At 40.0% G+C, this 26,452-nt stretch overlaps 1 protein-coding gene across 6 annotated transcripts in view; it reads right to left on the bottom strand.

The window, feature by feature from the left end:
- Nucleotides 1-18,902, bottom strand: part of DCDC2 (doublecortin domain containing 2) — a 78,414-nt gene extending 59,512 nt beyond the window's left edge. Inside the window, exons 1-2 of one of the 6 annotated variants that reach the window (XM_064506962.1) lie at nt 18,345-18,902; nt 13,666-13,717 (exon numbers count right to left, since the gene is read on the bottom strand). In XM_064506962.1, the coding sequence (XP_064363032.1) occupies nt 13,666-13,717; nt 18,345-18,637 (345 nt within the window). In that variant the 5' untranslated portion in view covers nt 18,638-18,902. The other 5 variants (XM_064506959.1, XM_064506958.1, XM_064506961.1 and 2 more) reach the window with 5 other exon arrangements.
- Between the last annotated feature and the right edge of the window lie 7,550 nt (nt 18,903-26,452).

Below are 26,452 nucleotides of genomic sequence, written 5' to 3'. Positions count from 1 at the left end.
GAAAACAAGACAGCCCTGTTCTTAAATAGGCATACTGCAGGGGATTGCAAGATGGGACCAACATGGGCAGAGACTTCATATCTTTCTTTTCTATCCTAACACAGCCTAAATAAGAACAAAATACAAACCTGTATTGTTTTGCTAAGCCTACTGAAATCAAATCAAACTTGCCTCCTATATTTAAAGGCAAAAAATACATCAGTGCGATATTACGTTTGCTAATGCAATGCCACAAAAATCAGCTTGCAAAAATGCCAAAAAGACTATGACAATATTAACTTGCTTAAGACGCCACACAGGTATCTAACACCATGCACAGAGGAGGCCTCAGTTCCGGGGAGCTTGGAACAGAATAGCCCAGACTAAATTAGACGGACACTGGACCACGCTAGTACGGAACTCGCAGCTTTTTGTCATTCCCTATTGGAAAAGCAGGAGTAAATGTGCTCCATCTTTCCTCTGAGCTCCCGCATGCTCCTATGCAGATGCTTAGGCTACCGCTGTTTGTCTAGAAGAGGAGGAATCACTAATTTCTTTGGGACTGCTGGCCTTTTGAAGGCACATTTTACATCTGATCTGCTTCAGAGAACAAAAGAAAGACAAACTCATTATATTCATCCAGGACACAGGGACACTGATTCTGCATATGAAAGACAGGAAAGCAGAATAAAAATATATAAATTACCAAAAAAAAAAAAAAAAGTGGAGAGGCTGAACATATGTTTTGGCTGCACCATCATGTATCAAGTTCTCCAAGCACAACAGCACAAACCTCAGCACAAATTACCTTAGTCTACCATGAAGCCACCTTTTTAAAAAAAGTGGGGGTATTTCTATATAATTTAAAAAAAGAAAAGAAAAAAAAACCACCCTATACACCATTGCTACCATTAACCCTGACTGTCCTGTTCATTTTTTTTTCCTGGCACAGTCTTTAAGCTTAGAACAACTTTTGCCTGACCGATGTTAAAGTATTTATGGGTATGAAAAGAGCTTATTTTCCAAAGCGAGTAGCATAATTTAAATGCACAGAAGTATGCATTAATAAAAGACCAACTGCTCAACTACTATAAATCAATATATTTCCTTTGAAGTATATGGAATTATGCCAAACTACACAAGTGGAAGACCTAATCCAGGATTTAATTAAAGAATACATGACTGTGCTCATATTTCATTTGTAGGAGGTACCACAATGGCTCAGCGTCTGGAATAGCCTGACCCCTGTGGCACTACAGAGTTACATATTAACAAAGATGCAGTCTTGGGTGAAAGTCTGTGCTTACATTAAGCGATCAGCATCACTAGACCCTAAATTCTTTATTTTCTTTTAATTTCACCAGCCAGACTCTCAGTTGATGTAAATCAACACTTTCCCATTTACGTCAGCAATCACAAGCAGATTTACATTAATGAATGGTCTGGCCCCATTATAATTTTATCTTTAGATCTCGTAAATTTTCAGTATGTTTCAAAAGACCCATTTAAGGGCAGCTTCCATATCCTACCGACAAATGTTGCCATAGTTTCATAATTTGTGATGAGATACTCATCTGAGGTATTGCATGACAACATATAGCAGTAATGTAATACAGTCAGAGAAGGAAGGAAAGATCACCATACCAATTGAAGTTCATAGGGAACTTCAAGCAAGTGGCAGGCAATTAATCAAACTGGAATTTGCAAGGCAACAGGAGCCAAAAACAGTTGGGAAATACACCATGGGATCACTGACACTTGCAATCACCATGATTTTCACCTTCCTAGTCTATACAGAAATTGGTGTTTCCCACAGTGCCCCTTACACCAAGAGCACTCTGGTTCTTTCGTGATTCAGAAGAGTCAGAACCTGTGAAACAACCTGTGAAAGCACTTTGCAGCTCTGGGAGAAACAAAATAGCTAAAATCAACGAAAGCTAAACTTAGCACAGGGTATGTTCTGGGAGCTGAGACCACAGTCTGCATTGTTCAAGACCTCTGTAAACACTTGAATTTCAGGATACTTTTTGCAGTCTCTCTCTTAGAGCCAAGCTTTCGGTTTCGATTCTAATTCACTGTAGTTGAATTTTGTGTTGCTGAATGTTAGCTGCAGTTGAGTACCCTCCATCCCAACACCCATGTGAAACTAGACAGCCAACAGGCAGATCATCATCTAACTGAAACATGATAAACAAAACTCTCAGTTGCTTTATAACAACATTCTGCACAACATTTTCTCTTATGCTCTAAAATATGCTAAATATTCACAAAATTAAGCAAACACGTACAACACACAGCAAACACATACAACACACAACATGATCTACTTTAGGTACTTACATCTTCCACTGTTGACTGTTTGCAAAAAAACAAAACAATATGATCAGCAGATAAACCCTACCTCCGGTACACTATTATATATATCCACATATATAGTTTTTGTAAGAAAACCAACTTAATGCATATAAATACACATACACACACATGTGTATACATGTGTAAAAATAGTGTGTATATGTATTTATACATATATACATGTGTATATATGCACACACATACATATATATAAAATATACACAGTAATTTAAAAGAATTCTCATACAAAAATATCTATTACATTTATGTTCAGCCGACCCTTTGAAAGACTGAAGATCAACTAAAAACAATTTCTTCCAATTTTCAAGTTATTCTATTTTCTTTCTTCAAGCATTAGGGATGGGCTTAGCAATCACAAAAAAGATCAAGATCACTTGTTCATGCAATGCCTCTAACTCAGAGAGATGTTACACTGGGAAGGCATTATCACATGTGGCATTACAGGGAAAAATCAGTGAGTATGACTATTCACATAAGGATTTTCAGGAACACCAAAGCAGTACCCCATTCATTTGTTTGTAATACACAGATAACGAAGAACGGCTTTCACTTCTTTCCTCATAAATGTGTTAACTAGTAAAAAGCAAAGAACGTAATCCCTGAAATGGAACTGTATCAGGAGAAAGCTGTATCTACTGTGGGACCAGAACTGTACTCGCTACAACCAAGTCGGTTATAGCCCAAGGTTTCTTTCTGGTCTCGATGCCAGAGTCGTAAAACACAAAGATGTAGCGAAACAGTGTAAATTTCTTTGGGCTGACATAAAGCTGTTTGTTGATCACTATGTTTAAAGTTTTTGGCTCTGTGACTGCTACATTAAACCTTTCACACATTCTACACAAATATAGGTAAGAAAGTTGGACAGACCCAGCACATTACTCAACCTTCTGTTGGGTACTCAGGGCTTGCAAGAGGTGTGCAACACATTATAGAATCAAACCTCCTATATCAGAAAAGTATACCATTTATGAAACAGTATGTCTTCTGAATACATTATGTTGCATATTTAGCTTCTAAAAAAACAGGGTGATTTTTATGCACCTGAGGATAGCTAAAAATAGAAAAATGCCACTCTTGGCTTGTCTTTTCATTAAATAATTCTTGACTTGTTAAATACAGAAGTCTGGCAGCCCCTTCCCAGGCTGCTGTGAAGACACAGCTAGATATCTGTAGCTAAGAAATGATATTACTATTTCCTTTTCTTACCAGAAATGTATTACCCCCTCCCATCAAAGGGGTCAAATTAAGCGACTACATGATTTACAGGTTTACATGTTTTTATAAAGTCATTCTGAATGACAGCAAAACAACACCCAAAAACCTAACCCCCTTGAATCGAACGCTCTGTGCATATAATGCTGTTTTGATTTACGCAGACTTAAGAGCTGGCCTTTCTTACTGCTGCATTAATAGAGTCTTGAGTGCTACTACCATCTCACTCATTCCTCACAGCACTTTATAGCTAACCTTTTGAAGTTTTAAATATTTCAACACAATGTCACATACCAAACTTATCAGCTCATGCAATGAGCCATGGCTTGGCCAGTTTGTTACAATGGCCTGTTTGTTAATCAATGTGCCCAGGAAAATTGAGAACAAATATTTGCATTCCCTTAGGGTAGAACTGGGGTCAAAAGAACCAAAACCCCATTTATATACACCATCACCATCCTGTGATGTGAAAGAAAGGAATGTTCAAGGTTCAGTGATCAAAAGCAAATTAAAAAGATAAAAGTTACTTACATGCCTGTTACAGCACAGGAAACATTTTCTTTTACCTACCTCATGGAAATGAGACCTTTTGTAAAGAGGCATTTTTATAGACTCTGATTTAAGGTTCAGAGTCAGATTCACAGCGGGGTTCTGTCAGTACAAAACCTTTCCAGTGATCCTACACAGGAATTAACCTGGAGAAGCTATGTTCCCTGCTCCTGCATTGCTAGATGGTACACTGCATAGTACAATGCGGACATAAACTAATGAACTACACTACTAATTTCTATTAATTGACTGGATCCTCCAAGCTTACATAGATAGGTCACCACATAATGGTAGGTACACAAACTCCTCAGCCCACATAATGCCTAGGTGAGCCAGAAATGAACTGTACCATAATGAACTGGTCCATACAGATTCAATGAGTCCTCTAGACAGCAAGGCTCCCACAAAACTCCCGAAGTATTTCAAGCCACTCTCTTCCAAAGGCAACAGCTGGGGTCACTCTGTTTACCTCCAGAGTAAATCTCCCTCCTTTCCAGCCAGTCTAAGTGAATTATATTCCCTGTGCATCTGGGGGATAAGTCTTGCCCTACCTAGCTACCCCCTGGAAAGAAAAATGTTTCACTCAACATCTCTCTTATTTCTTGGCACTGGGTTGTGGGCCAGATCTTCAGTCCAGATAAATCAGAACAGCTTCACTGGTGCCTCCTAGAAGCAACACCACAATGGCATGGCCTTCCCTGCCCAAGAATTAGCTTGTGCAATGCTCAAAAATACATCATATCTGTATTGCTTCTGGAGCCCCAAAACAGCTCATATTTCTTCTCTAGGTTGCACAGTGCTATACCCTACAAGGCTTACAACACACACAATAATGGGATCGATAATGCAGACTTTCTTCAAGCAAATTAGATCCTGGTGTTCATTTCTGCCACTGACAGAACACTGCCAATTCTAACCATTTTAACCTCTCATGATTTGTGCATTTTTCCGAAACCCCTTACACTCAACTAAACCAAAAGGAAGTCTCTGGCCTTTGGGGTTGGTCAGAAAGGCCTGAACCTGTGAACAGTGACAGCTCAAGAACGAAAAGCAATTACAAAAAAAATCAAATTTTTTGTCATTTTTAATCAAAGGTAAAACTTGTTAATGCTTCAAGTAAGCAAATTTAACATGCAGCAACTAGGTTACGATGAGACCAACACGCCTGACTTCAGCACTGGTATCTCTCCCCTCCATCCCACCCTCCTCACACATGAAGAGCAGTTACCCTACAAAACCAGGCAGCCGTGTTAATTATGAGGAAGAAACTGACTTTCAGGTTTCATATCGAACTCTAAACAGACCAAGAAATCTCCATGGGCCTAAGCCAAAGTCTCTACAAGTCTTTCTGTTGTTCTAAAATCCACTAAATCCATCCATAAGCAAGCTCTTAATTAAAATAGTCAGAATTATACAATTCAGACATACACAACTATCCAAACAGTAATTCTATGAATTCATAGTCCCAATTAGAAAAAAAAGTAGAGTTTATGTTTTAACTGGATGTCTAGTCAATTCTTCTCTGAATCCTCCTGGTATTAGATTTTGAACACTCAGGAAGAGTAACTGTTTTGTATGTCTTGTTGTGCTAATTATGTTACCAGGATACTAAATACCAAACAGTGCCATACAAAATTTACCTATTAAAGATGTTGCTCAAGAGATTAAGGATGTATATCACTTTTTTTAACCTTTATATTTTGATAATCTTATTCTGTATACTACATCTACAGTAGAATTAAGTATATTCAGCATCAGAAAATTAAGCATTTCTTATTCAGTCTCTGACACAAACAATAAAAGAAATCAAGTTAGTCAGACAGGGAGTAACAAGAGGGTTTTGTTTTGTATACTGGCACAGGAATACAAAGTGAAGCTTTATACCTATTTAATTTCCAGACGTACCATTTTTCTGTATACAGTAATTTTGGGGTAGCACAAATTGTGTTTACTTGTTTCCGATTCTTAGAAAAGTCTTGCTTCTGTGAGAATTAGATCACTTTGGAACCAAATGGCTGTAATTTGCACATATTGGGATCATTTCTAAGATACTTTCAGGTACTTGCTTGCTCTCACAAAATGATGTCTTCTATAAAGAAAATATGAATGAACAATTTCTAACTGAGCAGTAAAAGTTTAAGTGACTCAACAGCTCACTCACTAAAAAAAGACAACTTTTTTCTCATGATTAGACATGTATGTTATTTGTTGGACAAGGTCAATACTACGTTTGAAATAAACACAATGATTATGAACACTGGGATTTTTCATAAAAATGTGTTTGGTAAAAACATGCAAGCATGCTAAGAACAAGGTATATCCAACGTATCCAATATATATATTACAATCATTTGAGAAATTGAGGCAACATGATAAAGTTTAAAGTTCAGTTTTTACAAATTAATCCAATCACATCACTGTCCACAGATGAAGAGAGACCCCATTGCCTTGCAACAAAGATGCACTTAAAGGATGCAGACAAAAGAAATAATTGCCATAAATGATACTGAAATCTTTTGAGTTTCCAGGAAGAGGCCATCTAGATCACAGACATGCCTAAAGAAGTACAAATGTCCATACTTCACACATTATACTTGCAAAACAATGTTCAGTACCTTTTACAAACAAATAAGTTTATAATAAACAAATGGTAACTATGCTATGTTGGTCCATACTTCCTCAAGAGATTTGTTAGATTACTTAAGCACATCATTTAAAATGCACTTGTACTTGCAGATCACCTTCGCTGTAAAAGGGATGTCTTTTTCAAAACAAGAAGCTTAGCTGTCAAAAGAAGTGAAGGACAGATACATACCTAAGGATTTTGTACCAAAGCTTTAGCTTGGGTGAGGATGAAATATTTCTACTATTTTCCCTATCATGGAATGTAACAGGAAAAAAAGAAAAAAAGAGAGGGAGAGAGAGACACACACACACACGTGTTGTTACAGTGTGAGGGGTCTAATAGGGGATTTAAAACAGCCTAGAGCCTGGCTGCCATCTGCTGAGACTGGCATACAATTCTCATGATTTTGGGACAAGTGTCTTCTTTTATCCTTACTACTGTCTCTGGTTGAAAAAGGAGCAGGCAGAAATCTGAACTGACTCTCTACCCTTACTCTTCCCCTCAAAAGTCTACACTAAGAAGGGATGTGGCATGTCTGGGGGATTAGCTTGTTGCAGATGCCACAAAACTGGGATTGGAAAACTAGACTTTTCCTAAGCAGCTTGCTTCAGCCTTCCATGCAGAACAGCTACCACAATGCTACAGCACAGAAAACATGTTAGCACTTGTCTGCTAGGATTCCCCTTCGTTACCTGCAGCTCACCCTTCTGATCATCAGCTTCCCTCCCACACACTTCCAGCCAAGTGAATTTGCAGCACAGTGAAAATCTGCCAAGTGGCACACTGCTCTGGTGCTACAGCAGTGCGAGATCTAAGGGCTTTTCCCAAACTGCTACTGCTGCTAGTGCTGAAGAGTGTAACACACAAATGGGCAAGGAGGTTCCCAGTACACATTGCAGAGGCTGAAGTAAGAGACAGATGTGGCTTCAAACCTCAGCCAGTTCTAGCAGCACACAGCAGGGCAAAAGTTGTACGTGCTTGGTAATTGTACACATATTACTGCATCAAAGAGTAGCTCAGAAATCAGGGAATGAAAATCAGAAGTTAATATGCAATTACAAACAAATCGCAGATTGATGCTCTGAAGCTAAAAGAAAAGGATCTTGCAGGTTTTTCCCATTCCAAAATACCTAATTTTTTATACACAGTTAGCAATTTTCTCTAACTATTCCCTTTAACACATGCATAAGTATGACATTCTGAGGAGGATCTTCAAAGGCAAAAATCATATCAAGACGTCGAACTGTGCTTGAAATCCAATGACTGTTAAAGCACCACAGTTACCATTGGTATTTTCACAAATTCAGCAGTATCCCACCTCCTTCGCTGTCCTAGGAATGGTTCAAAGTCTACCGAAGTCAATGACCACTGACAATTATGAACTACAGACATCAAATGAAGAGACACTACCGAAACTCCTGCTTCTTAGAAACATTTAGAAAATGTTCAGCATCATTATCATGTGCTTTGCTTCTATGATAAACTATACCATGCTGTAATAAGATGTCATTATGGTCCTCCCTTGTTCATCATTCTATACCGACACTGCTCTATATAGAAAACCACCCAGAAGAAGGGGGCTTTTCAGCAGTATGTTGCAAAACAAACTAAAAAGACTGGACTATTAGTTCAAGTCCTTAGCTGGGGTAGATCAGTGAATTCCAATGAAGTGTATAAAAACAGCTGTTTTCCATTAGCTGAACATTTGACCCATTTATTTTAGTCACTTGAAGGCCTTAGACTAGTAAATTATCGGACTTTAAAATCCAGAAACCAGATTAAAGAAATGTATTCTTGATATTAGAAATACTATGTGAGATGATTTAGTTCAAGGCCACCTCATAATTTATGGTATGAGTAGCACAGTGACTAAAGGCTTTTTTAATAGTTTTTTTCTTAAAGACCCAATTCTGAATGATGGTCAGGCCTCACAGGCCAAGACAACAATTACTTTGCAAGATTATAACAGCATCGTTATTATTGTCATATTTCAACTATTTTTATAACTATGCTTATTTTTAAAAGAAAAGCCCCTGAAATTGAACTGTTATGTGCAGTTGATACATTAGAAAAAAAGCAGAAGTGCAAGCTTTCTTACATTGCCCCACTTAACGTGGGGCGCTGTCACGCTGACACTACTCTTGGGGGACTGGTAATATACTCCTTCCGCCCGATCCATCTTTCACTGAAGACAGCCCATGGTGAAAGCAACTACTGACATTGCAATGGTATTTTAGTGGTACAGACTCTCATCTATAAATCTATCTTTTTAGACAGAAGTAATGCGTCTTCCCAAATCATTCCACCACTAACCCTTCTTACAGACAATCACAACAGTTTGCATGATCCACCTCTGCATCAAATAGATGTGTAATGTTTAATGAATGCATAATGTATAATGAATTATACAATATGACATATTTTATGAATTGCTGTATTGTAACAGCACGCTTACATAAAGACCTTCTTGACCAAGGCTTCCCCAAAGCTCCTCTTGTTATTTGTAGACAACACACATCCTTACTAGCTGTGAGTCATCGTTAGCACCAACTGTGTCAGGCAAGGCAAGGTGCATCTTTTGGGCCCACAGGCACATGGTATTTGCGAAGCCCCAGCTAAATTTGAACCGGAGTATAACAGAGATAATGAACACTCTTTTTGTCAGGGATAGAATCTCTCCCTGAATGTTAAATCTTGTCACCTGACAAGGATGGACACTAAAGACTAACTTTAGACCAGTTCTCAGAATCCATGAAACAAAAACTATTCCTTACATTTCTTGCTCTTTGCTCAGGAACACTTTCCTTACACAATCAGACTCGCAGATACAGATTTCAGAAAAGAAGAGAAAAAAAATTCTGATGATCACTTACTTCATTTTGTCAGTCCATGAGAACAGTGAGAGGAGTTTAGTAAGAAACTCGTGCTTTGTGTTTTTTCATGTACTCTTCCTTCTGAATGTAGGTCACTGTATTTACACCATATCTTCAACACATATTCTTTCCTGTTTTAGTTTGACACAAGACTTCTAGTTATATGCAAATGTAAAGTAACTGAGATGCTGCCTTCAAAGAACAACGTTAAAGTACTCCCAAAAGCAGATGTCAAACATTTGGCAGTTTAACTAATACAAAGAAAAACCTACAGCTGCATACAGATACACAGTCTATCTACAGCTACTGCATATGTTTTTCTACCTTTTGCCTCTCTCTTCATTAATCAGACTCAGAAATAGATATTTGCAATTGTTATACTGGATAAGAACTTAATACTGAGAGACCATCAGCAGGTAGGAAATGCCAAATTAAGTGTACTTCATAAAACCAGAATTCATCCCCTTGTGAATAAGTATGATGACTTTAACCATTGACTATGAATTTCTCAAATGCTGTTTCTATGCTGTCTGTTCAAAGCTATCAGATCCTTGATAAACAGCACTATGCAGGTACAGTACACCAAAATTTTTGTTACCACCACCAAGCCAGGATCCATATGCTTCCAAAGCTTGGCCTAGGGCAAGCCAGCACTAATAGCTTCAAGACCACCTCCTCCCATGGGCAACAGAAAAGCTCCATATCAATTCTGAGTGCACGACTAACACTCAGGAATACTGGGGCATGAGGCCAGTTGTTCTGTGATTGCTCATTCTCACGGTCATGTTCAGAGAAAGACCAGTTTCTTGTGAGACTCAAGCACAGGCCAGACCAAAGGGGAGGCAGGCCAGCCCCAGGAGCACGCTTTAAGAACAGTCATTGCTGTCCAAGGCTCAGATTAGCTGCAGCACGACTGAAACCATGCAAATGCCCCAAGTATCCAGAGAGCCAGGGAGCCCTGACCGATTTTATCTTGTTTGAAAAATGTTTGGGCAAAACAAAGCAGTGGAGCTCATGAGGGAGAGCAGGTTAATACTTCGTCATCAGCACAAAGAGAAGAGGAAGTGTTCCAGCAAAAGTCAGTCTAAAAGCACACCCTGATGTTAGCCTCAAGTTGTCTGTAAGGCCACCACTGAACTTTTTGTTCAGTACTTAGCACAGAAGTCCCTGCTCTGGCAAGGAGCTCGTAAAGCTAAAGTGAGACAAATAATTAACCAAATAATTTTGTTTCCTTTCTGCCTTCCTCCCCCCACCCTCTCAGCCTTTCATAATACTAGGAACTCAGATCTGATCCACAAATTGCTCTGTACATGCATAACTTCATGTTAGTCTTCCTGCTGAAGTCAATAAGGCAATTTACATCTTTAAAACTACGCATGGCTGTGCTTGGAGGACTGAACCATATATTTCTTTTTTCTTTTGCAATGTTGTCATTCAGACATGCACTGATTTTTTTCTTCGAATGAAACAAACATGGAAGGTTTTATTTCTGAAATACAATTTAAAATAATGCCTGACAGAAGCAAAACATCTTTGTGGGCTAGCATAAAAGACACCTACAAGGCTCAATGAAAAAAACCTAATTTTGTATTTGCTTATGCAAATCCAACAGAATCAAAGACAATAAAAATGTAGCAACACTGCTACTCTTCCTGGTCTTAAGACGTATGTAGTTTTTTGATTTCAAGACAAGGAACTGAAGCTTTAAAAAAAAAAAAAAAACAAGTAAAAATAGAACTTCTTTCCTCGAATCATTTTAACATAAATGCATTTAGATATTAAAACTTCTGTCACCAAACCCCTGAAAGTTCATTCCTAGAGCTAAATGATTAAGGCATGAAAATTGTATTTTTCATACACCCAGATGAACACCTGTTACTAGGTTTCATTTCATTTTTAGGACTCCTCCTCCCAAATAAATCAATTACATAAAATGAAACTCAACATGGGGAGTTAAACACTCCACAGAGTCTGTGGAGATTGCAAACATAAGCCAAATCGCACAGAAAAAGCTGAAATAATGCATGGTTTATCCTGGTTTACTTCAAAGCTCTGAGACTGCTGAAAATGTTAAAATAATATACAATCATCACTGATTCCAGGAGGAATTATACAAATTCCTCTTATCAAACATGCAACTGTAAGCAAAGAAAACAACTAGTAATACTTCCCCAATTCCTCTCTACTGAATTTCTATTATATTGAGAACCGTCGAAGGATTTGCAGCAAAATCATCAGCCTCAAAACTGTCCTTAAAGTAGCAAGCCCTGTAGTAGTCCTGATAATTGACAGAATCAGAATATTTGGCTAGGAGCCTTCCACAAAGACAACCATCTTTGCTGAAAAGTGCATATGGAATTAGTCCCACTACACTATTGTATTAATGGGAATTGCACATTACAGTGAATGCAATCCACATTTTCAGAGATAATCAGAAACAATTTTCTCATGTTCCCTTTTCCTCCTCCGGAAGAATCACTTTCTTTTTAACCCAGACATTGTTTTAGCATAAAATATGATGCTACGTACATATTCAGGTGTTCAGAAAAACAGTAAAGACCAGTTTTTTGGGTTTAGAACTCTGCTTCATGAGTGGAAAGTTCAGGTAAGTGCAACAGTGCTAGTATACAAACCTTATCTCAGAAATAATTATAATCTCTTACTTAGATCACAATTAAAGCTGAGATGAATTACTCAAATCTCTGTCTGTTTCCCTTGCAACATCACAGTAACTAGTTTAAGCAAGATTTACAAATTTTGATCAGAGGATACTCAGGAGTGGAATAAGAAAATGCTGGAGGACAAAAATTGAATTTACGGGTAAAAGATATGGGAAAGCTTAGCCAGTGCATATGTGCAAGTATGTTGATCTATCTTATAGACACCTCAGCAACAGAGTATAACCCTGCTGCCTTATCAGTGTTTCTTCTTATTTTTTCTTATTTTTCAAAATTGTTTTCTTTCCTTTGTGAAAAAGACCCAAAACAACACACATGAATGGCTACACAAAACAACAAAACTACCTCCTACAATGTTCTAGCCAAGTGCCTAAATAAACACACTGAAAAAAAAAACAATTTTACTGTAAGCTTAGTTGATACTTGTAATAGCAAATCAAATCTCAGACTTCCTATTGAATTTGATCTTCCTGTTGATGGTGCTCATTAAAAAAAAAAAAGTTACAAAGTTATGACCAATTTTAGCAGTCACCGAATAGCCCCTGAATAAGAGGTATCAGAGTATCATAGAAAATGTCATTATGGCACTAAGCCTGCTCCGTTTTGAGGGTCTTTTATTATGTCTACATCCTTAAGACACTATTACACAAACCATTAAATTGCTGGAAATATGATATGAGAGCACAAACCAAAGGGTAAGGAAAAATTTGTGGGATGACCCTTTTTGTCAGGTAGAAGCTGTATTGCAAATCTTTGCCAATAATCATATCTGTTTCTATACTGAATAAAACTGTAAAAATAATGCAGAGTCATATGTCCCACACAAATCCAGATATTAGGTTTTCTGAAACAGGTGAATTTGGAGGATTATGGACTAGGACTCATTAGAAGTTTTCAATCAACACCAGTTTTCACAGGAAAAAAGCATTTTCATGCTTGCAAATGAATAACTGAGTTATTCAAACAAAAATATCTTTTCTCTAGAGAAAATACCAAGTTTTAAAGAAAATTTCATTGTCCGAAATTCCCAAAGTTCTCCACTTAAAATTGTGCCTTTCATTTCCATCATCTTTTTCCTGCATGAAAAAGGGCCCTTAGGTTTATGAACATCTCCAATGACACCACCACGAGATTTTCTTTACGGAAATTTATTACTGGGCATGGCAATTCAGAAAGCTGAGATGAAGACAACCAGTTCATCAAGTTCAGAACAATAAGAGTAATAATCATTGAAATACTCTGTTCAGAATACTAGATAATTCTATTATTTCTGAACAAAATAAATACAAAACCCAAGAATTTCAGGCATAAATGCAGAGATGTCACTAATATTAACAGCAGGCTTATTCCTTAAACATTTCAGACATCTTACCTCATTACTGACCTCTGCAGGTTTTTTCTTTGTTTCTCCTATGTCCAAATAGCTGTGCAAGGAAAACAGTATTAATTATTTACGGAAGCATGTAACTTGCACAATATAAATATTTTACACTATTCTTTTTTGCCACTTGAAGATTTGAAAATTTATCATGCCTCAAAATAACATAAATAGTGCCCAACTAAAGATTTTAATGAATGAGTGTGATTTTATTATATATCTGCAAGTTAGCTCCCTGGACTTATACAAAAGATGGGGGAGAACTAACCATCTGACTTCAAGTCTCTGATGACTAGAACAAACCCTCAGTGACCCAGTTCTCAGGAAGAAGCTCACATACTACTGAGGTAGATCAGTAAATCTCAGCACAATATCAACTTACCAGAGTTTTCAAGGTCATCATGTTGCCTCTTAGCTTCTCACCATAAGCCTCTGATATATTTAAAGCCTTCCTCCATACCCATGGCTAAGTAGTGGCATTGGCTTGTTTTTTCAAAAGGATCTACATCACTTGTGTTTCAACAGGACTTAGACACATCTGAAAACTGTATGTCATGGTTTCTCACAGTTATGATGCAACAATGTCATCTTCACGATTATTTTCTTTTATGAATAAGCAAAATGCAAGCCTTGACTGGACAAGAACGAGTGACCCACAAACTGCAGAACAGACAATCCCACAGGTACCCAGACTGAGCTGACTGTTTGCTTGTCATCACTCTGAACACGACAGTCGGTCTGCTCATGAATGCCAGCTCTCAACTGCTGCAGGCACCTCGAGATACTTCCAGATCACAGTGCTATCATTACTGTTGGAGGAGACCCCTTAACGGGCAGTTATATCTCTGTATAGCAGCACCTTTTAGCACCTCCTGCCAAAAGCCAAACAGAAGCATAAAAATGGCCAGGCCACCTATTTTATAACAGAAGCATTGAATTCAGTGGTAAGTGATCACTATTTATCATAGGTTCTCCTCACTCCCATTTTCAGTGGGAAACCACAGATGGTTTGGGAGGCTTTCAAGGCTAACGCACTCTATCTGAGATCCCCCTCCTGTATCTGACTGCAAGGACCACTGCAGGATTACCAAAAGACTTTGAAGCCCACAGGGCACCTGTAGTCCTCCAGCAATGTCACGCTCTGTAGTTAGTGACTGGGATAAGATTTGCATGCCATAGGAAACCCTTCTGCCTGACAAAAGTTTAAATTTCTGAGACCTGAATCAAAGTACAGAAGCAAGAAAAAAAATTGAAAAGAAAAAGCATCATTTATTCTTTGAAGAAATAGTGACCATTTACCAACAAACCCCCATGGCCCCAAGGATGGCCACAAGGAACGGCCACAAGGATTTCAAGGCTTCAAAGTGTTGGAAAAGTACGATATAATATGGCTGAAAAGCGCACAGCAAAGCTTTGGAAAAGGTAGATCTAACAATGGCTAAAGTTTCACAAGCAGCTTCATGTGAAAAAAAAAGAAAACCCACTGTTACAGCTTCTCCATGTAAAGAGGAGTAAGTTCTCTTGAGACCAAAAAACAGAAGCCTTATAGCCTACAAGACTAAAAAGAAATAAACACCTCGGAAGGAAGGTTCCAACAGCATATACCTATGGTTGTTGACCTGTGGTCCTTGCTCCGTGGGCATCTCCACATCACTTCTAAGAGAACTGTGGAAAGTGACCCTGAAAAGCAAATCTATGGTCAAAGGCTTAAATTCCCTATGTAGAGGTCTGGGCATTCACTTCACAAATTTTAGCGGTCCACAAACCAAAAGGTTCAAATAGGACCAAAGGCTTATCTTGGGATAAGGACACTCAAAAAGTCACAGACCACTAACTTTAAGAAAATATTCCCACTTGTGAGGAAAGCAAAAATACTTCTATGCAACGGCTATCCCAGCCTGTGATAAAACTGGAGCAGTGTCAGAAGAGGCACTGCTTTAGTGAGGACAGTCTACCATGAATTAATGGGCACAGATACAAGGTAAATGGGCAAAAGAAAAAGGGTAGTGTAGCATGCTGAAAAAAATACTAATTCTGCCTTCAAAACCACAAACATCTCAAGCTTTTACAGTTTCCACAGAACTCCACAGAAGTGGCAGGCCTGAATGTGCACTATCATTGATAACTGCAGTAACTACAAGATCTCAAAGCTCCCTGCACACACACATGCCCAAACCAGCTTGTACTCACTTAGCGTACTTGTAAATGACAAAACAAGCTGGGAAGCTTGTTATATTGTGTGAAAATTTCCAATATTGGCTTAATCATTGTTCTTTCAAAGAAAGTTCCAACTTATTTTTCCAAAAGCAGAATTTTTCAAATGCTAATTACTTTTATTTATTTTTATTTTAAAAATTAAACACTTCAGCTGTTTATGTTGACTATGTACCCTCCGAATTATACACCTCCTGACATTAAAACTGAGGGCTTGGAATGACTGAGGTTCATGTCCTACAATGAAAGCAGTTAAATCTTGAATTCTCTGAGGATAGGGAAGAAAAAGATTCAGTTTTCAGTCTAAGGTGTCTGTGAAGAAACAAATGCACCATTTGAACTGGAATGATGACACCTTCAGTTTCTGCTTTTGCTTCGATGCTCCCTCTGTGCCATTACACTCCCACTCATCAGTGCCGCACATCTTCATTCCAAAGTTCACCTTCACTTAGTGTATCACAGCAGTGAAGGCGTCTGACCAGCATCACTGCAGCAAATCTGTAAAAAAGTTACAAACTTTTCGCAGCTCTAAGATCAGAGTCGGCCCCTTTTTGACAGAATCTTTGGTTCCCCTCAGTTGTGATTGCTACATCCTTGCCTGTGACGCATACACAAACGCATGCTCTTTGTTTTTGCTCTTCTCTACTTTCTCAGTTCCTTGCAGAAAGCCCTCCAAATTAACCTTGCTTTTCTTCTGACCTTTCTGGCCAAGAAGTCTCCCTAATTTCCCCTCTGTGTATTATCTACAGTCTAGGTAAGAACAAGACCAGCACTAAACCCTTCAGCCTGTCTTAAAATAATGCTCGTAAAACCATTGTCTAAGTTTACAGCTCTATATAAATACTAACAGAGAAGAATCATAAGTCAGAACACACAAATGAAAAAGATCTCGAGTTAGCCAGTTCGCTGCCCCCACCCTGTTCCCAGGGCAGGGCTATAGCACACTGTCACCAGCTACATAAAATAGCCTGCTTTTACTGGGTGCTTTAGGTCACCGTTTCTTTAAGTTTTCTCTTTGAGGACTTTAAAAACTGAAGTATCTTGTTGTGTGTCAACGACAATAAAACTCTATATGAAATCACAAAAATAAATGTCTTTTCCCACCAAATATAAATCCAGAGTGCCCAATTTTCTATGTGGTGCATACTAGTGCCACACATTTCCTAGCTTTTAGCCTGTCTGGTGAACATAAAACACATTTAGGGAGGTGAAACATGATTTGCTGACAGCTATTTAACAGCTTTAAGTTGCTCACAGAATCACAGAATCTAATACCAAGAGGTACAGTAGATCTTTCTTGGAAGCTGAGCAATGCATTTGACATGGAAAAGACTACAGAAAGGGGTTTATATTTAGCCTGTCATACATCTTTCTCCCCAGCTTTGCCACTTAAGTGTGAGACACTTCAATAAATCTTTAGAAGCAGACTGTGAAAAAAACAGTAAGACTGCCGATAGAGATTCTGTTCATTATTCAGAGAATTTCATCCTGAAACATACCTAGCACTCCTGGAGAACGTAGACTCTGCATGATCAAAATGAGTGAGGTTTGATCATGGGGGTGTCAACTACCCCCAGAAAGGAATTCTTAATTTTGAGATGTCTTTTTTATCAGTTATAGGAAAAAAACACCACAAAGACTGAATGAAACATATGATAAGGCAATCAAGACAGTAAAATTCACTGCCAGAATTAAGAATTATTACTGATCATATTCACAGCCACTGGGGAAACAAACACAATAGCCCAAATCTCCTCCACAGTATTTTCCCAGTCACTCCCCAGAAAACAGAAAGCATCAGTGTAACTCTTGGTGCCAGGGCAGGGAAAAGAAAGGAATTTGTCATCTTTTAATTAACAGAAGAGACCCAGCCATTCTGATCTTAAAAAGGCTACATACCTACCTGAAATGAACAGAATGGACGGAGGCACGCAGAGCCGAGTAGACCATTCTAGACTTTTTAAAAATAAGCAAGAAAGGAAATGTTGGGAATTAAATTCCCAGGCTCATCAACTTGACCAGAAAACTGTCAACTCTCCACTTTCCTGGAGCTTTCTTCCCAATACCACTGAGTACAAATACTGACACTTGCCCCTCAGTTAAGCACATACGTCACAACAACATGCCAATGCAGTATGTCCTTTAGGTTAAAGGACCATTTCTCCTTTGCTAGTATCATGTCAAGGAGCCAGCACTATGCAACAGATGGCAACAGCAGCCTATCTGTGGCTCACCTCCAAAGCGCTGTTGCAGTGTTTCTGTCACATGTACCTTTCTTTTCATGTTTTCCTTTTTTTTTTTTTTTTTGCCTAGGCAAAAGGACTTTTAGTCCTCTTTGTACAATGCCTAAAAAAGAGGGTCCTGGTCTGTGATAGTGGCTCTCAAGCACTGCCACAGCGCAAAACAGCAAATACTGATATTCAGGTTCCATTTATTTAAGTTACTTTTAAGCAACTCACTTCAGTTTCTTGAAGGCTTCCCTGCCCCCAGCCACATACTGCTCTCCGCTCTGAAGCTCCTCCAGCTGCCGGATGCGATGCCCACCCCGGGGGGTATAGATGTTACGCACCGCTCCAAAGGGTGCCTTCACCCCGCCTGTCACCTCTTTCAGGAAGACCTCGAAGTTGGACACTTTCTTCTCATTGACGACAATGCGGCGCCCCGGGAAGAAGGGGTCCCCGTTGCGATACACCAGCACGCTCTTCACCATCGGCTGGGAAAGGCACGACCCCTTAGCACCCGGACTACTCATGCTCGGTGGCCTTGGACCTCACGTGCAGCCAAAGCCACTGCAGAGCAGCGCCTGCACCTGTTTATTCAGGAGACAGTTCCCGCCTGAGCACCCCTCTCACCTCCACTTGGCCACTGCCCACCCGGGACAAAGCATGTACACCCACAGCAGGGCCTCCCTATCAGGGCCCACCTCCAGGCGGGAAAGGAGGGAGCCGGGCCTGGCAGGGAGGGATTACAGCCTCCCCAGGGTTTCCCCTACGGACTCTGCGACTCTGCTCAGCCTCTCCGGAGCGGAGCAACTCCTCCTAGGAAACCAGTTCTTGGTGCTCCCTGGTGCGCGGGGAGGTTAACACCGACCGCACCAACCCACGCAGAAAAACATTGCACCAGAGAGCTGAACCAGCAGCAAAAGGCACCGGGAACAGCGGGGGACCCATAGCCTCCCTGGATCTTTTTCCTGGGGCTTTGCCATGGGGGAAGGCAGCCTGCCTCTCTTGCCGCTGGTTTCCTCTGGAAACTTTATCCGGCAGCTGCACCTCCTGCCCCCTGCCCAGCCAAGCGAGACCTTGTCAGCAGGCCAGCCGGCTCAGCCCCAGCCTCAGCGCCCAGCGCTGCTGAATTATTCACCAGGCCGCTGCTGGGGAAAGCAAAGAGAGGAGAGCACGGGCCCAGGGCCCGGGGGAGGGACGCCAGGGCACAGGGCGCCCAGGGGACAGCGGGAAACAGTGCAAGGCGCCTGCAACTGAGCCAGGGAGGAAAGTCCCCACTCTTCCTCCTCCTCCCCGGCGGCCAGGGTGCTCGCCCACCGTCAGCGCGGCGGGCCCCAGGGTGCTCGCCCGCCGCCCTCTGCCCCGCTGGGGCTCCCCGGGCCAAGGCCGGCGCGGAAGGCAAACGCTGCGCGGCCTCGCTGTTGCCATGGCGACCCGAGGGGGCGGCGGAGCCGCGTCCCGCCAGCGCCGAGCCGGGCCGGGCGAGGCCGTCGCCGGCCCGGAGCGGCCGCGACATGGCGGCGGAAGGGGGGGGCGCCGCCTCCGCCTCGCGCGCTGCAGGGAAGCCGCCGTTAGCGGGCAGTAACGGTCGCTGAACGCCCTCGGCCGCAGGACAATTCAGCGGTTATTCTCATTTCGCCCCCTTCAAGCAGGTGTCCATAAACACGCCTCCGACTCAGCCGCGAGGCTCCCCTGCCCTTAACCCCCCCTCCGCGGGGGATCTGGACGCGGCTGAGCTCGTCGGGGGTCGCCACAGCCGGCCGCGGCCACCGCCGGCCCCTCCGGGGTAACGGTGTTTACCCTGGTGGTGCCGACGGCAGAGCGCGGCGCTCAGTGCCTTAAACATGCCACGCGCGTTTCAGACGCATCTTAAGCGTTCAGCTCGACGTACCATCAGTAGCACTCAGTAAAAGGGGATTTCCAGAAAACGAGCGATTACTTCAGACTTTTTGTTCTGGCTTCTCTTCACGATTCCTTTACTGACTCTGCATGTATACATTGGCAGTTAGAGGTTTGTTTATTTGGCGTCTGCTTTTGTCTTCTGTTTATTATTAACATCTAACGATTGCCCTTTGTGTATCCGGGATGCTCCAGGCACAACGCGAGCAAACCACTGGAAAATGGTATCTGATTTATTCCATTCTTACTTTCCTTCTTGTCGGTTATGTAAAGCACTCACCTGTGAACTCACTATTTGCTCCAAATATTTTGTTGCCTTTTGCCACTTACATTTGCTGCAGTTCATAAATACTGCAAGGCCACAAGCTTGCAAAAAAAAAAAGTTTATCGGCGGGGTTGAAATTAGGCTCTGGGACTCCACAAATTAATTGCATTATGTACAGACAATTGATTTTTTTTAATGTGCCTATTAGCGTGATGCTCTCTGAGCGTCTTTTTGAGATTACATATAAATACTACGTACACCGTTTGGGTGCTTTTCCCCCTTCATACTCTCTGAATTGGCACAATTTGGTGGTAACACAAAACTGAACTTCACTATGCCCGTATTTGGGTAAATTAGTTATTTGCATTCCTGAAGTAGCAAAAAGCTTTTCTGCACTCCCATTGTTCTTTGGCCGAACAAGTTGCATACAACCTGCTCTCCTAAGAATCTGGGATGTATTGCAAGAGCTAGTATCACTGCTGCAGAGCCAGCCCAAACGTGCAGTTCTCTCCAGATAACTTCAGTTGCTCAGATTCAGGGGTGACCTGCCCCACTAAACCAAGCTCAAATTCAATTACACCATGACCAGTACCCTGATAAATCTCATGGATATTCCTGGGTATAACTGTATTTATTTTTTACCAAAAAAAAAAAAAAAAAAAGTAGAAAAAATGTAGAATATTGTGATTCAAAGAACATAATGTAAAGTCAAATTAGGTTAATCTTGCATTCTTTTATGAATAAGTCAAATAATTCCCACAGTTCAACAGAGTTGATAAAGCATATATAATAAATCAATTAACATACATACTAAGGATTAGATCTGATTTCTACCATAATCAGAAGACTCCCACACATTTCACAGAGAAATAAATCATGGTACCAATCTGACACCATATTCATCTTAAACTACTGGTGAACAAATGATCCACTTGATGCTGCATTTTCCCTGATCATTTTCAGCCAAAGATGATCTCTAGATTGTCCAAAGTATGGGAAGTAATTTTGGATATTGCATTATTAAAAGATTTTATCTGCTTGGATTATTAAAAATGATAAAAACCAAGCTTGCATGCATCTTACGGGTTTACTTAACGAACAGATGAGTTTTTCATGTATCTGAACAAATTCTGACTACAAATAAGTTTTCTTCTACTTGAAAACACTTTAGCCATGCTTGGGACATAACTTTCAGCTATACTTTTTAATGCTATCTGCTTCGCTCTGTCCAGAAAGCTGCATAATGAAATACAAAGACCTTTGCCACACCTTGGGTAAAAGGAGCCTTAAAACCTCACAGAAAATGAACAGAAAATGCATTAAAGTCAAACTGAATTTCTGTAACAGCCCATTTTCCCCACTGATTGTTGTATGGCCAAAACTGCTCTAGATGTTCCTACCTGGAACTGTTTAGTGTACGGTAATCATCATTTTTCTAAATTGATTTCAACACGTTATGGCAGGAATTTTTCATTCCTTTTATCTTACCTCCTCTGATGGGAAACTCACCCCCCTGCTGTGAGTTACAACAGGGCAGTTAACCATTACAAAAAGAGCAATTTCAGGGTGAGTGAAGTCAAACATGCTACTGTTATTGGTTAAGAGTTGAATATTTCTACTTGCTCCTGCTCTTGTTCTAACTAATAAAGGAGACAACCAAGTGTTTTACCATCATCTTATTCAGTACTATCTAACATTGATCTATTGCACCCTGAAATAAAAATTTGTATTAAAAATATGCTTATGTGTAAAAAACAGAAGTGCTGATGACCTTCATACTGCTCTATGGTCAAGTAGTGATATGTCAACTATCTGCTAATTTTTGCCAGATCCTACCACCTTTGTTGACCTTAGGCCTAATTTGCAGTAACACAACATCCTTTTAAAATGGTCTGGCACAATATAAGGAATTTAACGAGAACATAAACTCCCCAAATACCCCTCCTTCAGGTGGTTGTTCTATCTGGCACAAAGCTGGGGGTAGGGGAACCTAACTTCTCCAGTCAGCTTGTATCAGGTAAAGAGATCCCAAAGCTCTGAGCGTGAGTAAAGGAGGATTTCACATAACTTGCAGACAGAAAAGACCTCTGAGCTTGCTGGTTGCCTTCTGCGCTCCATTGACCAGCACTGATATTGAAGTGGAATGGCAACAGGCTAGAGATATGCTTCAGAGATTCAAGCAATATCAGGAGACTGGGGAAACTTATGGCTATCTACACTTTTTTTACACTGCACACTGTAAGTGTGTGACTTTATAACTCACGTAATTAAAGGCAACTATTTTTAGGGTGGTGTAGAATTAAGCCATTGAATATTTATTTACTCATGCACCCATTTTGTCACTTGTGCTACTTTAAAATACTGTTGGTCTTTATGTATGATCACGTTAGTTATAATCACTTCTCTGGGTTGCAATAAAATATGCCTTAAGTGGTACCAGAGCATTGCTAACCTTAGAACAGCCCAGCACTGGTGAGCAAAACCTTTGTCCAAAACTGGGAGTGTATTCCAAATCCTTCTAAGAATTGTAATGCAGAATTTCACCCATATTCTCTATCCCTATTCTGCTGCCAGCCTCCTTGTTTAGCAGACTGGACAGGCATGTGGCTGAAGCATACTGTGCTACATTTAATCTCTTCTTCATGTAGACTCCTGAAACAAAAGATGAAGATAGTGTAAAAGCCCCAGTTTAACCTTTATGCAGCTAATAGCTGCACCTCTGAAGACTTCATCTTTCAAATTCAACTGGTCACCTTTCTGCCCTCTTACCTTTACCTGTGCTGCAGTAAAATCTCATTATTTTCTTACTCTTAAGGCAGCACCTTCAAATTCATCCCCTGAAAAGCAACCATGACTGCCCAGCTCCTTTCAGAGCCCATCATTTAACACCAGCTTTTTCAGAACAAAACATGTTATTTAATATCAGCAGTAGGAATAAAACTAGAGTGCTTCCAATACATTATAAAGTCAGCATGTCTTCTCTCTTACCTAACTATTACCATTCTCTGAAAGCTAAGAAAAGCTCAAACACTTCAGCCCTTGACAGCAAGGCCTTCACCTGTGAGAATCAGCTCTTTCAGGCAGCTGCTGCTACCTTCCCAGCCCTTCCAGGGCTTGCCATTTTATCCCTGCTATTGTTTCAGTTTCCAAGCAATCTCGTATCACATTGTCAACAGCAACAAGCCAAGCTGGTGAACTTACTGATATGACTAAGATAAATGCAAAGAGACACGTAATTTCTTTTTGATTCAGTAATGTCAGACCTCTCATCTTACTTAAGAGGTTGATGCATGAGATCACGTCAGTCACGTCATGTGTCAGGAACATATGATGGACCTGAGGTCATGTAACCAGCACATGCGGAGGCACGGGAGTAAAGAGCTATAGGATAGGGACATACCTTCAAGAAAGGCTCCTTTTTCTGCAGCAAAATACCACACGATTTCTGCCCTTCCAGGGCCAGGAAGGACTTTGCAGCTTGTTAAAGGGGCTTGGGAGCAAGACTCAGTGATAGATAAACATAAGGTTGTGAAGACAGGAACATATCCTACTCCTGAAGAAATTAACTGAGCAACAGAATGTACAGAAAGGGCAAGGATAAACACAGAGCATGAATTTCAGTTTGTTCTGTTGCACACAGTGCTCAGAATCATACCTAATAATTAAACCTCTGCACAGCTTATCTAAAAATCAGACTGAGCAATAGCAGCCACTTTATTCCTAGTTGTGATTCAGGGGTAAATGGACTGTCTGCATTGACAGTTTATAAAGTACATAATATGGGGAGGATCAACTCTCAGACACAGTAACTGGAAGAAATAAAATACTAATTCAATTGTAGATTTTAAAACCTATGTCAGAGCAATTCCACTTTCTTATACAATTTCCAGATCAAAAACTCCTTAGAATATTTTTGCTAAAAAAATAATTAAAAGATTGCAGTTTCAGCTGCACCTGTTGGTGATGTGTCTCTTCTAACACAGTTAGTATTCTTGAGACAGCTGAGATAATGACACAGGGAAGTGCTTTGGCAAAACCTTACAGGCACATAAGGAAATGGTTCTGCATGCAGAAACAAATTCCAGGTGGTCAGCTTTAGCAGGAAAAGAGGTGAAAAAGATCTTTCATCTAGTCTTGTACAAAGTAATGGAAGTGAAGCCATCCTCTCTAGGCAAGGATTTCTCAGTGTGTTACTGTAATTACCTTTAATCAAGGCATCTGAAATTACCAGCTGAATGTTCTTGATTCTTTCACATAAATGACATTAAATAGGAGTATTATGTATTTTAAATTCTCCATGGAGTCTTTCCCTTCTCTCTCTGTGATAGTTTTCTTATTCAGCTACACTCATCCACTAGACACCAATCTACTGTCTGGAAGCAAACTTATTTTCTATAGTTAATCTGTTTTCTCTTTTAACATGAACAAAATGGGGCTCTTGTCAGCATTTCTTTTAGAAGAAACAGATAATAGGTTCAGACACATCTTTGTAAATAAACAGGATTGATTAAATGCATAAATCCTGTTTTCCTTGAACATCGAACAAATCATACAATGGGAGATAATTTTGTTGACAGTTCTATATCTCTTTCTGCCATAATTTTACCTATAATTTCTCTCAGTTTTCTTTTCAGCATAGAATTATAGGGACTTCTCTGACAATTCCTGTGGTTTCCTTCTCTTTTTTTTCTTTTACGTCTGTGTTTATTTGGTGTGTCTGCTCTTTCTCTTCCACATACCCCAGCTGGAATCAGATCAATCCCTCACCTTTTCACTGACATTCAGATGCTAGTGGAAACTAGCTGTTCACATAATTCAGCTTCACCAATGACCTGTTTTGGACAGCAATTTAATTACTAAACAAAGCTGTGCAGGATCTACCCCTTCATTTTGGCTGAATGGAAAACAGCCATCATGCCCATTTGTGTCATCGAGGTGTTGTTTGTTTTTTTCTTAAATTCTCAACAAACAGCAGAAGAACTTGACCTTTTTTTTTTTTTTTTTTGGACGAAATACACCATACTGCTCCCAAAGCTTAGTATTGCAGGAGATACAGGATACAAGACAAGGAAATTCAATAACAGCAACAAGCAGCTCATTGGTATTTAGAGCTGTAATGAATAGATGGCAGTTCTAGATCTCTTTTGTCTGCAGCAGTACTAAATTAGACAATATATCTATGCTTCATAACCAGCACTGGCTGCCAATTCACATCAATGTCTAGCCTTCATCCCTAAAGATCCAGGTGATATTTGGCTATTGTCTACCCTTCCAGACAATTAGAACTTTAACTGCATAACATAGTTATAATGAAATAGGATATCAATATTTATTCATATGATGGCCTATTCTATCATACATAGGAAAATTCACATCAATATATATTTGGTGTGAAATTATGGCATCTTACTTCCAATGGTTCTATTGTGTAAGCAACCAGGATAACAGATGGATAAAGGAAAACAAATAGATCAGCCCAGTATCTTTTCCCTTTTTTACTGATGAGTCTGAAACGTCAGATGTGTATGACTTGCTGCAAGTTCATGTGATGTAGATTTCTGGCAGATACTCTTCAGAGGCTTCCACAGCTTCTGCCTTCTAAACGTACAAGGCCAACGTAAGTTGCAGATAGTTGCCAACAATAATACATGCTAGTTTCCTGCTCTCCTGCATGATTTTCTGTGCGGTCTGGTGTTTCCACAGTTTGTTTCGTTTAGGTATCTCTGACATCCAAGAGTATTAAATTGTCTTGCGCATACTGCCACCTGCTGTGACTAACCCAAACTAAAGCTAAAATATGTTAATTTCAATAGATTTCAGCTTTTTTAATCAAGCATAAAGTGGGCAACATTTGCATTCAGGCCTGCTCACCCTAGAATTGAAAAACTATTGGCTTCAGTCTACACATATATACTGTATATAACTGCTAAGAAACATTTTTCTATGACCTCCTTGTAAATTATTTATCCCTATGCAAAGTGCATATAAACCATCCTTCTGATTCCACACAGCTGAATCCACTTGGAATAAACATTTATGTATATACATATATATTTATACATACATACAAGCTCACAGAAGACATGGTGAAATCAGGACTTACAGCAAAAAGGAGGCGTTAATGTCTGCTTCTTTAGCTTAGAGTAGCACAGCCAAGAGCAGAATCTGGCCCCAGCTCCCT

The sequence above is a fragment of the Dromaius novaehollandiae genome, chromosome 2, assembly GCF_036370855.1.
Source record: "Dromaius novaehollandiae isolate bDroNov1 chromosome 2, bDroNov1.hap1, whole genome shotgun sequence".
NCBI classification, from domain to species: Eukaryota; Metazoa; Chordata; class Aves; order Casuariiformes; family Dromaiidae; genus Dromaius; species Dromaius novaehollandiae.
Note: the sequence above shows the minus strand (reverse complement) of the source record. Positions and strands in the feature narration are given on the sequence as shown.